This window comes from Anopheles gambiae, chromosome 3, assembly GCF_943734735.2.
Source record: "Anopheles gambiae chromosome 3, idAnoGambNW_F1_1, whole genome shotgun sequence".
Classification (NCBI taxonomy): Eukaryota; Metazoa; Arthropoda; class Insecta; order Diptera; family Culicidae; genus Anopheles; species Anopheles gambiae.
The window spans coordinates 57549370-57566026 of NC_064602.1; the positions used below are offsets into that span (position 1 = coordinate 57549370).

The window sequence follows — 16657 nt, forward strand, 5'->3', positions numbered from 1 at the left end:
TTTTTATGTTTTGCACATTTATAACATTTATTGCACGAATTAAATGATACAAAACACAATACAGGGTTTTCCAATTGAGTTTAGACTAGCCGCATACTTTTTTTGAATAGTCGCAATAGATTCTTGACTAGCATCCTCTATTTTTGATTACGAGCAGTGGATTATTGACTAGGAGCAATTGATTTCAGCAGGTCCCTGCATGACAGCCTAAGAGCGTCGTGTTTATAATACCCGGTGTGACAGATCGACTTGAATAATAATCTGTGGATAATATTTAATATCATCCGCTCATTAGCTAAAAGCGTTTGTTTTACTGCTATATATCATCCACAAAATAAGATATATTTTATCTGATAGGTTTTTGGTGCTATTGTTTTGATTTTATCAATGCACAATACAACACAAAAGCACTTAACGGCTGAATTGAAATATGCAGTAGTTAACCCACAGGCATAACCTAACCAAAAGCTAGATTAAGCAAGTTTTTCAGAGTGACCAGATGTAGTTCTATCAATTTCGATCGAATATCGGTTTACAATTGAACACACTAAAACTCAGTTTTTCTAACCAAAAATCAAATATTTTTCTAAGTATTGACCGTTGAACCATAAAATTGGAATTTAATAAAATTTATGAGTGAATAAAAAGTTGTTTTTTTTTGAAAATTACCGAATTTGCTTTAGATTTCCTACCGATAACCTCTAAAAACAATCTGGACACTCCGCGCCAGCAACCGGTCTGCTGAAATCAATTGCTCCTAGTCAATAATCCACTGCTCGTAATCAAAAATAGAGGATACTAGTCAAGAATCTATTGCGACTATTCAAAAAAAGTATGCGGCTAGTCTATACTCAATTGGAAAACCCTGTATATTTAAGTATGGAGCCGCGCGCACGAGCCGCACCGTGAGCCCTACCGGGAGCCCTGCTCGTTCCGTAGCCTGTTACACACTCACTCGGGTTAGGTGCGCTCTGCACACACTTAGCCCGCATCGCTAAGTGCGGCGTATTAGTGTGCGTGAGCGCAGTGTCGATTCCTGGATGTCGAGCGCAACTGCTACGGCGAATCCTGGGCTCGGCACGTCTATCCACAACATCTCCCCCCTTGTATAACCGAATGGGTTGAACCGACGCGGGTGGTATTCCACAACGGAATACCAGCGTGGTGACACCCTTCGACCGATGGTACGTAGTGGGGCCCGTGATGCTGCTGCGCTCATGTTCCCGAGGCGGCGGCGATGATTCCGCGTTCGCGTTCCTCGGGTTGCGGCTGTTGTTTCTGGAGCGGCGGCGATGAAGCCGCGTTCGCTGTCTTCGGGTCGCGTCTGCGATGATGACCTGTTGTCCCGGGGCGGCGGCGATGATGCCGCGTTCGCTTTCCTCGGGAGCGTCTGCTATGGTGCACCGTTGTCCCGGGGCGGCGGCGATGATGCCGCGTTCGCGTCCTCGGGTTGTAGCGTCGCTGCTACGCCTGCCGGGAGGTGAGAGTGGTGCCGCGATGAAACCTTGCACCGGCAGGGCTATGACCGGCGACAGCAATGGCCGGCCACAGCGATGGCGTCTCTGGCTGGACGTGCTGGGTTTGCTGCAGGTGAGGCGGAATGTGTCGACGCCAATGAGGCTATGCTGCAGCTGAAGCGGAATGTGTCGTCGCCTATGATGCGAGGCTGCTGCATTGCAGCCGAGACGACTTACGTGTCGCCGTTGGTGATGCGGGGCTCGAGCCGCGGCGGGAATGCGACCTCGCCGATGACGTGCTGCGGTGCTGCAGTCAAAGCAACCTGCGGGTTGCCGATGATGAGGCGGACTCGAGCCGTGGTGGGATTGCGACCTCCCCGATGAAGTGCTGAGGTGCGGCAGCCGAAGCAACTTGCGCGTTGCTGTCGGTGATGCGGGGCTCGAGCTGCGGCGGGATTGCTACTTCGCCGATGACGTGCTGCAGGGCTCGAGCCGAAGCGGAATGTGCCGTCGCCCTTGATATGCGGATGCAGTGGGTGGTACCGATTCACAGACTCTACAGGTATTGCTATTTGTAAAAGAACAAAATAACCGCAATTACGTTAAAGTTTATTTGGACGAATGGCTTGGTTCATTCACGTTCACTTAAAACGTTCATAAGATACGCTATTAATGCGAAGAAATTGCGTATTTATCTTTAGGTCGAATTTTGCTGTTTTTAGATAAAATCAGTGCAAACCACTGCAGGTTGTAGTAATAAATTGAGTCTCTGCCCCCTGCACGCCATGGAGAGTAAGAGGAGCGAGGGGAGAGAGATGTTGCATCCGGTTATGCTCATTGTCCACTGTAATAAATGCTGGACTTACCATCTACGGGCCTCAAAATCAAAGTAACCCCTGGTGACCACTCAATCCGCTACAATTAAATCTACCATAGCTTTACCGTGTAATTTTTTTTATTTAGTAGTAGTTTTCCTAAAACTATATGCTTTAAACATGTGACAAAACGAGGTAGACTTTAAGTTGACGATTGCCACAACGATAGATTTCGTTGTAAAACAGAAATTGATCAAAATTTTTGGAAATTTGAATTACATGTGGGTTGATTTGAAGCAGAACGGCACCCGTTGAAAAATGAGCAATTTGGAACAATTGACGAGATAAAACTCTGATACACGGATAATGAATATGAAATAGCATAAACTCGCGTGTTTTGTTAACTATATCACTGGCAATCTCAAAAAAAATATATTCCAGCTAATCGGAATACCCTGGAAGCCAACGAGATGCTTGTAATTTTTTAATAAGTAATCCAATATCAATATAATATTGGAATATAAATGAAATGAAGTTGTTCAGTAAGGCAGCGCTCTAGCAGCAATCGAACACGACATCGAACATGAAAAATATATGGAATTTGACATGTTCGATTTGATAACCAACAAATCGAACATGTCAAATCCCATACATTTTTCATGTTCGATGTCGTGATGTCGGGCTAGAGCGCCGGGTAATGTAGTTTTCGAATTATGCTCGGTTCAACTCATAATTTTGTTTACGTTATAGCTTTTCAACGATATAAGTTATCGAAAATTGGGGATGCAAATTGTATAATTATTATAACTATACTCCACAAATCCTTAGGTGTTACCCATCAATTATGTAACGCTGATAGGGGGGGAGGTGTCGTCAAACGTTAAAAAGAGTTACGTTTTTGTTACGTAACGCCAAATAAAATGTTTGATTTTTTTACCGAACGACTAATGAATAAAAAACGAGAATTCGATATTTGTAATAGGCCAGTATAACCGCCAAGGTTGTTAGGTTGTAAGTAAAAAGTTAAACCTCTCTTACCCATGTAAGGCCGCAAATACACGACGCGCGTTTCCGCGCCCGCAGAAACGCGTATAACAATCCAGCCATAGAAATGAAGTGTCATTCGAACGCGCTACCTCGGAAACGCAGAGATGCTCATGCTGGATATCTCTGCGGAACTGTTATACGCGTTTGAACGCGCCCGCGGAAACGCGCGTCGTGTATTTGCGGCCTTAGGCTTAAATAACAATAGCAGTATACAGTGGCCGGCAAAATAAAGTGCCCACTACTTACATTTTTACATTTTTCTCATTTTTCTTTAAAAATGAAGCTATCTTTGTGCTATATTTTTTAAACAATCTTTATTCTTTGCTCTTAAATTTGCAATGAAAAATTTCTGAAAAAAAAACAAAGGTGTACCAACACCAAAAATATTTTTAAAAAGATTAGTCAAAATCACACTGACAAAAAAAAGTGCCCAGATGAATTATTTTCTAAATGATTTGGGTCAAGATTTTCCTAGGCGTTCTCTAGGGCTTCATTAAGAACAAAATTGGTAATGTTTGTAAGAGTTTCGGCTGCATATCCATGTGTATATAAAATAACTCCATCAACTCCATCTCCAATTTGTTTCAGACGAATTGGGCTTGTATGGAGCTGGATTGGTACTACACCTTGCTTCCAATCGTGTGTCGCCACCACATGCTACTATCATGCTACTATCATCAAACGCAATGCGTGCTACTATCATCAAATGCCTGCCTTCAAAATTGAGTGGCACGAACACTGTGGCCGTCGCAATAATGGAATGCAACGTTGTTAAGACGATCATGTGTTAAGTTTTCCCGTCCATCCGTCCGTGGTAACCCAATTCAACGGACCAAATGCGAGCGCCTACACGAGAAGTCCAAAACAGCCGAAGTCATACAAAATCATGAAAAAGTCTGCGCCCTTTTGTTCCGGCATCCTCGTGAAGTTTACCGAGTCGAACCGAATAGTTGTGTTCGATAAACATGTGTGCGTATCAGGTAGCAGCATTTGTACTGCTTACCTGCCGTATGAGGCTGTGATACCGAGCGAGACGCATAGACAACGCGTCTAGAGGACATGTGTAGCCGTGAGGAATTTTTTCTGTGTCTCTTTTGCCTTGTCCTTGCCTTTAGATCCGGATGAGTGAAGCATGCACACCTTTCGGGTACGTTCGTGGTATAAGCTCTGTCTCTCTCATGTTAATGGTGAAGATAGAATCGTATGCCATCGGCTCTGCATTCGAGCGTGGGCAGGCCCGTGGACGCCGTTTGTACGCACCCAATGAGACTATTCGGCTGCGTAGTACATACAACACGGGTCGGAGTCGTTTATACTTCCTACTGTCTGCGAACAGACGGCGTCCACGGGCCTGCCCACGCCCGATTGCAGAGCCGATTGCATACGATTCTATCTTTACCATTAACATGAGAGGGACAGAGCTTATACCCCATTACACCCATTTTTCCTGGCTTGTAATCTTCTATCTATTTCAGTTTCATTCAAATAACTGCCAAAGTTCTTTGCGGACCGGATTCAAAGGGTTTGCCGTATGTTTGACATGTCTGCTCTAGATTCTAAATTCTTACACCTTTAATCCACCTTGGTAGTTACAAATACGAAATCCATCGCAAGGGCTAAGCTTAATAAGCTCTATGACAAAATAATGCCAGTATTCCTTTTTGCAACAGCTATCTTGTTGGTTGGATAGCAACCTAACTATAAAATATCCACCAGCGAGGTTATACAGTCAAAAATAAATATTTGAACGATAACCCAACATGAACGCTTGATATTTAGCTAACAGTTCAATTAAGGACCATGCGTTTGAATAGAAACCCCGATTTTTGGAAAACTTTAAAATATCTCTTAGATGTAGAGATTTTTTTATGTTGAGATTTTTTTAAATTTTTTTAAAAACGTACCAACTACATAACACATATTCAGTAGTTGGTAGGAATGGTGCACATAATTGTTTACATGCAAAACTATCAAGTGTTGGAGTCCAACACTCACCAGTTTGGAATTTATTTTTATCATCTTTTAATAGAAGCAATCTAAAATGCTTAGATTTTTCACCTAACAGATGAAAATGCCAATGATGGAATTCATTGGACATAGGACAACTATGTTCGCTGCTGAAAATGGTGCAAAGTTCACACTCTTCCTTCAAATAAGCTCTCGTCATAAGAAAATCCAATAAATAAATTCAATAATTTAGATACTCCACATAGGCGAAAAGTACGGCCACACAAACGACCGCAGGGCGGTGGCGGCGGCGGTCATAAGCGGCAACATCCCAAAAATTCTACTCACAGAAACAAACATTCAAAGAAAAAGAAGCACGATCAAGCATTACAGTTGCATACGACAGAAGGTGAAATATTGTGTCTTTCTTTGGTTTTTTATCATCTAATACATATATTCTAATTTTTTAATTTCATTCTGTTATCAATTGAATTTTGTTTAACATATAGATAAACTCATGAACATATAGATGGCGAGAAGATAAACTACACATTTTAACGAATAATCCATTCACCATATAGAAACATCACGTAAACATAAACTTCACTAAATGTCGATTAACGGTTTAAGTAGACATACATACAAAATACATCATTAAAAACATCTTTCTACTACTGATTTCTTTGTTTTAGCATCTATTACGAATTTACAATCAAAGATAAATTACAAGTAATCTAACAAATCCAACATTAAAATTCAAAAGAGAAAATAATATAGTAAACAATAAGTAAACAATACACTAACCATTGGGATCTAACTTGGATGGATATGTCGTTTAAGTGATCATTTCTTTCTATCTTTTATACAATTGTGACTTATACACATGTTTTATACATTTTCTCTACCCACCAACAACTACGATCAGATGTGGATGAGTGTACTCAACAGGGTGGTCTTAATGGTAACCACTGTCATCTTAACACACGATGTGTTAACACCTTTGGTTCGTACATTTGCGAATGTTTACCTGGCTATCGAAGACAAGATAAGTTCAACTGCATAGAGATGGATGAATGCAAGTCTGGCGAGCACAATTGCCACGAGGACGCAGATTGCATTAACACATTGGGCTCATTTCATTGCCAATGTAAGGAGGGTTACACGGGCAATGGACACGATTGTAGGCGTAAGTTACTTTTATATTAGATACAGTTTTCCAATACATGTTAAAATTAAATTATTTCAGCCGTCTGCAATCAAACCTGCTTGAACGGTGGAGAATGTCGCTCGCCTAATGTTTGTACATGTCGAACGGGTTACATTGGCGATTCATGTGAAAAGGATCTGGACGAGTGTACAACAGGTTTGCACAGGTGTAAGGATACGACAGATTGCGTTAATATGCCGGGCTGGTAAGTGACTAAAATTAAATTCAGATAATAATATAATGCAATACAATCCGAATTCAACAATTGTACGCTTTATAGTCGACATGTTTTTAGTTGGCAATTCGATAAGAGTAGTGGCATTGCCTCATCTGGAGCGATTTTATCAGACGCTGCTGTCAAACGCTATTTCGGTTCATATTACGATTATTTGGATGATTTGAAAAGTTTGACGTACATAATAATATTGACAGATAAAATCGGATGGGACAATTCGACGGAAAAAATAGATTTCGTCGTACCACCCCCGTAGCAGTGCCTCATCCGATGCGATTTTATCGGTAGCCATGTAAAGATTATATATGGGATTTGACAGATATCGTCAGTCGTGCGATTTCGTCGTCTGACGTTTTTCGCCAAAACTCGTGCAAAATTCTGACAGCACGTTTAATAAACTCGCATCCAATGGAGCACTGAATAGGAGCAATTCTTTTTTTATTATGGGTTGTTTAAAACTGTGCTATTTCATTAAACCTACTCAATCTTTTTATTTAATGACAATCAAATTCTCGCGTTGTATTCGTGGAATATAGTTATAACAACTTCTATTGGGCGTCGGACATGCCGTCTACGCGGACATGCCGGCCTATACAGGGTCTTTCGAGACATAATACATACATTTATAGTTATAACAACTGTACAAGTCATTTTGCTATAAATATGTTAAAAAGTGTTAAAACATTGTTTGACAATTGTGATGTTTGAAGTTGACCAAAAAATTTAATTATAGTAGAGGTTTCGGAATCGATAGTTGGAATGTTTGACGTACCGCAAATGTGTTGTATGAAAACGACACCGAATAATGTTGATCAGAAATCTTTGTGGACCAACCTGAACTTCATCACAAAGGCCAGTGGCGGATTTAGGATGTTGGAGGCCCTAAGCGTTAAAAGGAGTGGAGTAGCGAGAGACTCGAGTCCAAAAATTAAACAACGGGTATGTTAGCTAGTTCCCACTGTCACGTTACGCCAGGATGTGAACCGTAACAATAAACGGGAGAATTTTGTCTGCACTGACTCGATCTTATTCGACCATAATGAGGACGATGAGCACCAAACTACTGAGGAGTATTCTAGGATGGATCCAACTAGTGATTTGTAGAGTGCGACAAGACAATGTGAGTCGGATAATTATCGCGACTACCTGCGTGCAAATCCTAGCATTTTGTTCGCTCTAACAATAATTTCATTTTTTTTGGCACAACAACCGCTGTCGGTCAAGACCTGCCTGTACCCATTAGGGAAGTGAGCTTGGCTTTCAGTGACTTATTGTTACCATAGCAGGATAGTCAGTCCTACGTACGGGGACACGGTCTATTCGGGACTTGAACCCTTGACGGGGATGTTGTTACGTCGGACGAGTTGACGACTGTACCACCAGACCGGCTAATAATTTCATTATGGTGCACATAAAAGTCAAGTTTACGGCCAAGAGACTTTTTCTACACTGCATCGTTGCAGTTGTGTACCGGAGATGCAGTAGTTATACGCTATTGGAAAATTAGAACGGTAAAACGACATGGACGAACATTTATAAACAGAAATTTATATTTCGTTATTCAAGCACCGGTCAGAAAAAGATGCGATCGATGTTGCAGGACAAGACAATCACCGAAACACCTCACTGGAATAAAATCTAAGTCTGAGATCGTGCGCATACAATAAACATTCAGATTCCTTTACTATAGTAGTAACGTCGTTGAAAAATAGAGAAAACAGCAAGAGTCCAAGATTACTACTCTATGACACGCCTGAACTACTCACGAATTTCCTAGATGTCATTCAAATTTGACGCGATATCGACAATTGGTGAGGTAAGATTTGAGCCACTCCACTAAAGGATTTTTCTACTCCAATTTGAGCAAGCTTCGCCATCAAAGGGGGCCTTAACGTCAATTTAGGTGACATCCAACTGGGCTCCCGAAACGAATACAGAAAGGTAGTGAGATACAAACTCCACCAAATTGGTGGTCACATTGCGGCGAGGGAAAACCCCGTGTTGGTGTGTTGATATCAGCAAGCGGCAGCAGTTCAAGAGCGAGTTCTGGACGACCACTTAAAAAACCTTAGCATCTGCAGGCAAAGTAGTAATGCCACGGTAGTTTTCCACTAAGCTGTTATCCCCCTTTTTATGCACAGGAAACATGTAGGACGATTTTCATGCTGCTGGAAACATACGCTGATTGAGCGAGAGTGTTAAGTTACGAACCAGAGGTCCGGCCAAAACTTCGCCTCGTTTCGCAAGAACTGCGGTCGGAAAGCCATCTGGTCCAGGATTGTAGGATGGTATGACCTACTTGAGCACCTTTAGCACAGAATCTCTGGAGATGTTTATGTCACGCACATCAACATCAAGAGCATCGGAAGGCACATTTGTTGAGAGCAGCTTCCAATGTGAAAAACGATAGGCTAATAAATTGCAGGTTTCTTCTTTGTTACACGAAATTGTTCCATCAAAGGAAACTATAGCTGGAAGGGAGTTGTTTATCCGTTTTGTGGCGACAAACCTCCAAAAAAATTTGGTTTTCTTATTAAGCAAAACTGTATACGAATCAAAAAACGAGAGTGAAGTTGCCTGTTATAGCTTTATATTGTGTATATATTGTTGTATATATTGTGTGCAGTGATGAACCGCAATCTCGATTGTTGTGTCCACTGTTTTGGTAAAGCCGATAGCAGGATGATTTGTTTCGTTTTAAGAGGTTTAATTGAGAATTAGTCCACAGTACCCTGTGTCGCGGACGGAAAGTTTTATAGGGCAACAGGCAGATAAGCGTTCTGTAAATTTCCGGTTGAATAAATCGAGTGCATGGTTTACGTTCGGGTTTCCATCAAGGAATGACCATTCAGAGGATTGCAGTAGATCATATAGAAGCAAAAAGATAGTGCGACTCTCGTTGAGCATGCCTGATTCTTGATATGATGATGGGAACTGATAACGTTCTGCTTTGGCTGAGCCGTTCGGCAAGCACAGCTCTATAGGTAGATGATGGCAATCAATTGCAACTATGGGAAAGGGTGATATTGCCGGTGGAGAGCATTGTTGCAGAATATCATCGCACACAAAAATCAAATCAAGGTAGTTATTCGACGCATTATGAATTTTGTAAATCTGGTACAATGCGTCTCATAGTACAGTCAACTCGTATGACTTAACAACATGCCCGTCATGGGTTCAAGCCCCAAATAGACCGTGCCGCCATACGTAGTGACTATCCTGCTATGGGGGGTAATCCAAAAGTCATTGAAAGTCAACCCCATAAGTGGTACAGGCAGGCCTTGACCGACAACGGTTGTTCAGCCAAAAGAAAAAAGAAAAAGGTACAATCCGTTACTATTCATACAACCAAGAAGAAAGCGACAGTTGTCCGTAATCGTCGATTTTACGTAATCAACTTTGTGCATAAATAAATTTGTTTCATCGGATTAAGGTTTGACAAATTGAAGTCGACGAATTACTTACTTACTTATTCGGCCCTACAACCGCTTTGCGGTCTTGGCCTGCCTCTGGAGTATCCGAAACCGCTCGCGGCCTCTCGCCTTCGTCTGCCAGTCCGTTATCCCGGCCTTAATGGCGGACGCCTCCACGCCAACTTGTTACCTCAATTTGGGCCTACCACGCCTCCTCTGTCCTTGTGGACGGCCTAAAAAGACTTTACGGGTTTGGTCGTCCGTTTCCATGCGTACAACATGGCCAGCCCATCGAAGCCTGGAGAGCTTCCTCTCGAACGCGGCTAAGAGGGTTTCGTCAGATTTGGACAGTGCCCATGTCTCAGAGGCGTATGTGAGTACCGGAACTATACAGGTACTATATAGTCCCACCTTCGTCCGTCGCGACAGGTTCTTTGAGGTGAACTGATTTTTCAGGCTGTAGAATGACCGGTTGGCAGCCTGCATCTTTGCGCGCAACTCAGCTTCCATGCTATTGTCGTTGCTGACCTTTGACCCCAGTTAGGTGAATTCTGGGACGACTTCAAAAGTGCGTTCATCTACCTGTACATCACGCCTAGGTAGATTCTGATTATTTATTGGTAGGCCCGTTGATGTTGCCATCATCAGTTTGGTCTTTGCCTCGTTGATCTGCAATCCATGGTTCTCTGCCGCCTGCTCGATCCCTTGGTAGGCTTCTGCTACATAGGAGAGTCGCAGACCAATGATGTCTATATCATCAGCGTATGCCAGGATCTGGGTTGACTTATAGAAGATGGTTCCCGTAGTCTCCACCCTCGTGTCGCGGATAGCCCTCTCTAGCGCAAAGTCGACGAATAACAAACAGTATTGTGATAAACAGTCACTGAAAGCTAAGCCCGGTAGTGTCAGGCATTGCCCGATAACGGTTTTTGTGCCAATAGAAGAAGCAGAAGAAATACATAATCCTGAATTCGTTAGCGACTCATTGTCTTCTGTCCTGTTATATCACAGTTATGACGTTATTTTAATGTTATCTATAGTCTTCGTGTAATCAGGTTTACATATTTTGTTTGGTTTGTATATTGTTTGGCTGTGCGTCATCGTTGTTTCCGGTAGTGCAAATTTTTCAGACCTAGATTCATATACTAGTCAGTTTTTGGCATAAGAAAATTTACATTTTGTACGAAAGCCTTTCAAAGCAAATACGCATTTGGTGGTTTTTCTAAGCTAAGAGACTTGTATATGGAAATGAGTCAAAGAATGAAATGATAAATTGTCTTTATAAAAACTCGAGACTTTCCAAATTTCAGTATTGATCGATATGGTCTACCTTGGTTTAGTTGCCTTGACCTTGACCAATTCGACCACTGTAACAACCTTACAATTGGTCTATTAAGTGTACTATAAGGCAGATTTGGAAAGCCTAACAAAAAAAAAACTTAATTTTACGCATTTGTACTTTTGTATTTGTAAAGAAAATTTTGCATTTCATTTGTTTGCTCAATCATGAGAGGTAAAAGTCACTGCACAAAGTTTGTGTGATTTCCTGTTTCTCAGATACATAAACATGCCAGAAATCCAAGTATTGGACAATGATTATTCTATATTTGCGTATTTGTAGACTCGTCGTCCTTGAAATCGAGTCCATCAACGAAGCTCTTTAAAAAAATCAAACGTCCTAGGAGCTTATTCAAGCTTTTTTGTCATGAGAGATTTTACTGCTAACATGGAAGAGTACTAAAGTATGTTAAGTTTGTCTAGGCCTTTACAATTTTGCTCCAAACACTGTAATAACTTTTGATTGCTATAAAGTTGTCAACACATTGGACCCAAATACTTGTAAAAATGTACTAATTTGAGTAATATTTAGTTTTCCGTTTGTTCTAACTTGTACAGGCGATTCCCGAGATAATTTTCGTATAATTTTGCTTGACGTGATATGGTTTGGCCAATACATCAATTATTTTACCGCATTGAATATTTCTTCATAGCAAAAGCACATTGAATATTTCACCATAGCAATGGAGAAAATGAGAGAAATATTAAGTTTGAAGATGTAGTTTATACCAGCCACTCTCTTGTTGTCAAGCGCATTTCTATGCAATTGCTAAATTTCCCCACGGTGTTACTGATGAAGCCTTGATGCTTCTTGGCGCGTTAGAATATTTATTTTACCAGATGCAAGGCCCATAAATTACTACAGGTTTCCAGGGTCCACAGGGTCCTGTTTACTTTGACAAATTTTCATATGACAGCTAAGGAGTCCAAAGTTACTTAGCAACTCATACAAAGTCCTTAGCAACCCTAACTCCCTATTTGCCAATCTCCATAGAAACCTCCATCCATCATGGCTACCAAAATTACAGCTAAGCACCCACCTGTAGTCTATCTAGACACCTTAACCAGATGGAATAGGCACTTTAATCGAAATTGCTTTTGACGTAAACCTGTACCTTTGTATGATTTATATTGAAATCTATTTGACTGAATTTACTAATTACATATAGGTACTTCTGCAAATGCAAGGCTGGATTCGAAACCAAAGGCAAGGATTGTGTAGATATAGATGAGTGTTACCTCAATACGCACAGCTGTCACCCAACGGCCCGGTGCGTAAACACACCAGGGCACTTCACATGTGAATGTCCGATCGACGGCGATTCGGATTGCAGATTAAGCTGTATGTTCGAAGATCGTGAACTGAAAGATGGCGACAAGGTATCCCCCAGCAATGCGCCATGCAAAATATGTACCTGTACGAAAGGTGTTATAAGCTGTGTGGAACCTCCATGCAACTGTTCAACATGGCGTCCAGGGGTCGTGAGTGAACTATGTTGTCCGCAATGCGATCCGAAACAATCTTGCCAACACCAGGAGCTCAAACACGTCACGTTCCGCAGTGGCGAACAGTGGATATATCAATGTCAAACGTGTGAATGTTTGGTAGGTACAATGTCATTGCAAGCGAAAACAATTATTGATTACAACATATATTTTTCTTGAACAATTTAGTACGGCGAATTTGACTGCTGGAATCTTGAATGTCCTCCACTAATATGTGATAATCCTATGCCGGCCGGACCGGCAGATTGTTGTCCCCGATGTCCTAACGATAGGTGTGGTTTTGAGAACCTTACCAAACTATTAACCAGTAGTAGCAGTGAAGGCGTCGGTATCGGAACAACATGTTTATACGAAAACCACGTATACCCACCTGGACCATTTAAATATCCGTCCAGAGATTGCACAACCTGTTCCTGTAAGGTAAGTGTCACATATATTAATACTTCCCATTATTTTGTGTAGTTTAATATTGATAAAATAAAAATAATTAGTTCAAGTTTAGATGTTAATATTTGCGAAAACAACCAATACAGACACCGTTAGGACTAAAACTACATTTTACTGTATTTGCTGTGGAGTCAACATTCTCTAATACATGTTGTGTTTAATATTAGTATTGCTTGACCCTGTACAAGGACAGTTTTTTTTGCTAATTAACATGATACTAATCCATTAGCAAAGCAAAACAAATTAAAAATACTGAATTTGCAGTTGCAAGGCCACGATGCCAGGTTGATCTAACATAATCCAAATCAACAAACTACATTATAGCATCATGGTTATAAAATATATTTGTGACCCTTTTTCGAAGGTTAATATTATATAATTAACTCATACATGCATCTTATTCAACTAAAATCATTCTTAATCATCCATATCCCATACTTTGCATGAGGATGAATTACTTGTAATAGAATTCTATTTTGTGTATTGCCTGTAAATCTAATAAACGCTGTTTCCTGTTGCGCGATCTTTCCAGTATGTACATTGCAATAGTTTCATCTATAAACTGCTTCAAATTGTTCTTTTTTTGCTTTCGATTATTTGGCCTAATAATCAAGCTACGTCGTAACGGGTCTAAAACCTTATGATAAGTTTCTTCGCTGTTAGTATGATAAAATGTACTTCGTAGTTAACCATGTTTTAGATGGTACAGTTTAAACTAGATTCCTAATTTAAAATACCAAATTTGTACCCTAAAAATTCGATGAAGGATAAAGTTAGTTTTTTTTGCTCCTTTAAAAAAATGCATTGAATAAATGCAGCTTTAATGGTGGCTCTCTTCCCTTCGTATAATTCATAGAACATTCACAAATTGTTGTACTTGGATTATTGATTTGGCTCTATTCGTGGAAGTGAAAGATTATTTTTGTAGAATTAGACTCTTTTGGCCATAAAGTTTACCGAGCATTAATCTAGAAACATGCACGCGTATTTATATACAGCAATTATCCGCAGTACGCGATACTCGATATACGCGAATTCGCAGTACGCGATTCCTCTAAATTTGACACGTCCATTTTTTATTGCAAATATTTTGATTCTTTGAAATATTTTATGCTCTTTTTGAATTTCCTTAAAGTTTTAAAGCATTTTGCATTAAATTTGTGCAAAAGATACCTGTTTTACAACAAAAAACTGTAATGCAAAACTCTGTGGCGATATATTTCAACCCTCGAACCAGTAGTGTAAACTATTTTTCCATAGAAATCCGCTGTACGCGAAAACTCGAGATACGCTATTGTGCTCGGTCCCGTACGATAGCGTACATTGGATAATGACTGTATTGTGGTCGACGTGCAGTTGCGAGTATTCAAGTATCTTTTTCAATTTTAAGGAACAGCCTTAAGGACATATTTATGACCGATGAAATTGACGCATAGCAAAGGTTGTGAGATTAATGCATACCATTTGCAACAGTTACATTGAGATGTGATTTGTCAACGTTTCTCAACAAAACAATGATCCCAGCCATTGTAGATATAGTTTAGACTTATTTTCATCGTAAGACGTTTTGTTACATTGTAAAGTTTGCCCGCTTTACCGGATTCACGAAATGGCCACCAAATTAGGAATGCTAATCTTATTTATAATGCACGTTTTAAATGCAATTTAACGATGAGCAATATGGTATATGAATCGAAACGACTGGTTTATATGTACGTAGTATACCTACATGCATTATTTAATTTTGAAGCAACCTACGTATTAGTAAATTAAACACGTGTTTTATCGTGCGATTGCGTCTGGTTCATTGAGAAATTGTATGTATTACATTAATATAATGTATTGCAGCAATACGAAACTTCATCATATAATAATACTACTTCAAGCTCCACTCAACATCAAGCTCCACTCTATTTATTGGTGTTGAATAATGATGATATATTGTTATTTTGATAAATTGTTTACGGGTAAATTAAGTAGTTCTGTATATTCATCGCTAGCTAGAACTTATTTCTGTATATTTCATACCGATCTTGTATTTCTAATATCATAACAATTATAATAAAATACGTGACTAAACTAATTTAACCCTGTAACCTGCGAACAAATTACATTCCAGGTCCCCTACTGTGCCCTACTGGTGAGCAATTCCGCGTGTTGTGTGCATCGGTAAAAAAATCACTCTTTAATACACTAACATTCGAGTTAATTGTATGATTTCGGTTGTTTCTTCTGTTGTTGATATTTGTTTATTATGTGATTTTGTTTTAAAGCTGTACTTTTCTTTACTATAACTTTTTGGTACTTCATACTATTATGGTTATGCTGTCGTTTGCCAACATTTATAGTTTGGCTATCTTTTGTATAATTTTTTAATAATGATTTTAAGTATCCTGCAGTAATGTGCAGTAACCATGTTCCACTAGAGCAGATATCATCTGAATTAACCAAATATACGATAACACTAACTTTGATAAATCAAAGCAATAGCTTGCAAGCCCTACAAAAACAAAGCCCAAATTTCGTAAACACAGGATGCAAACTAAAATTTCCACTGCATTTATTGTTGTTCACTCAATTATCTCCTAAACATAAAATACATCAATAGATGTATTCATCAATGACATCAAAAGTCATGTAAGAGTTTGCAAGTTATATCTTTTCAGTCACAAATCAAACAAATATTTACATAATGCCGAACATGCAGTAGAACATTACCTGCACTTCATTAACCCTCTGCAATAATCTGCAAATATGCTCATGTATGGATTGATGTACGCAATCGTAAGAACATATGCCAATGTATAGATTCTTAATTTACGTCACTCCGTTTTTACGATATATTGTTCTCATTTTTGACACATTTGATCTAAATAATTAATTTCATCGATATGTCGTTACAAGACAAACTTTATTTTGCATTCAATATAAAATTTACATTAACGTGTACTTTGTGAATGAGCACAACTTTCATATTTATCTAAAATGTTTAATTTTTGTTTCAGTCATTAACTTGAATGAGTTGATATTCTACAGTTCAGAAAAATATTTTGCTTTATGCATATGATTTTATTAAGTTCAGTTAAACAAAAACATCCTACACTAATCACGTAATACGATAGCGTGAGTGTGAAAGCACATTTAGATCTTTCAAAAGCATCCTTAATATAATTGTGGTGGTTTTTTTTATAGTTATGGACTCTTTAACATTAACATTTTAAAATCACTGTAGGTAATTTGTTTTA

The 16657-nt window shown here is 39.6% G+C and overlaps 1 protein-coding gene across 22 annotated transcripts in view; it reads left to right on the forward strand.

Moving 5' to 3' along the window:
• LOC1272707 (protein kinase C-binding protein NELL2) overlaps positions 1–16657 on the forward strand; it is an 89964-nt gene that overhangs the window by 64291 nt on the left and 9016 nt on the right. For 15 of the 22 annotated variants that reach the window (XM_061661905.1, XM_061661898.1, XM_061661906.1 and 12 more), the window contains 6 exons: positions 5520–5675; positions 6192–6452; positions 6513–6678; positions 12629–13064; positions 13134–13385; positions 15532–15552. In XM_061661905.1, coding sequence (XP_061517889.1) covers positions 5520–5675; positions 6192–6452; positions 6513–6678; positions 12629–13064; positions 13134–13385; positions 15532–15552 — 1292 coding nt within the window. Of the gene's footprint in view, positions 1–5519; positions 5676–6191; positions 6453–6512; positions 6679–12628; positions 13065–13133; positions 13386–15531; positions 15582–16657 lie in introns of all 22 variants that reach the window. The other 7 variants (XM_061661917.1, XM_061661910.1, XM_061661919.1 and 4 more) reach the window with 6 other exon arrangements.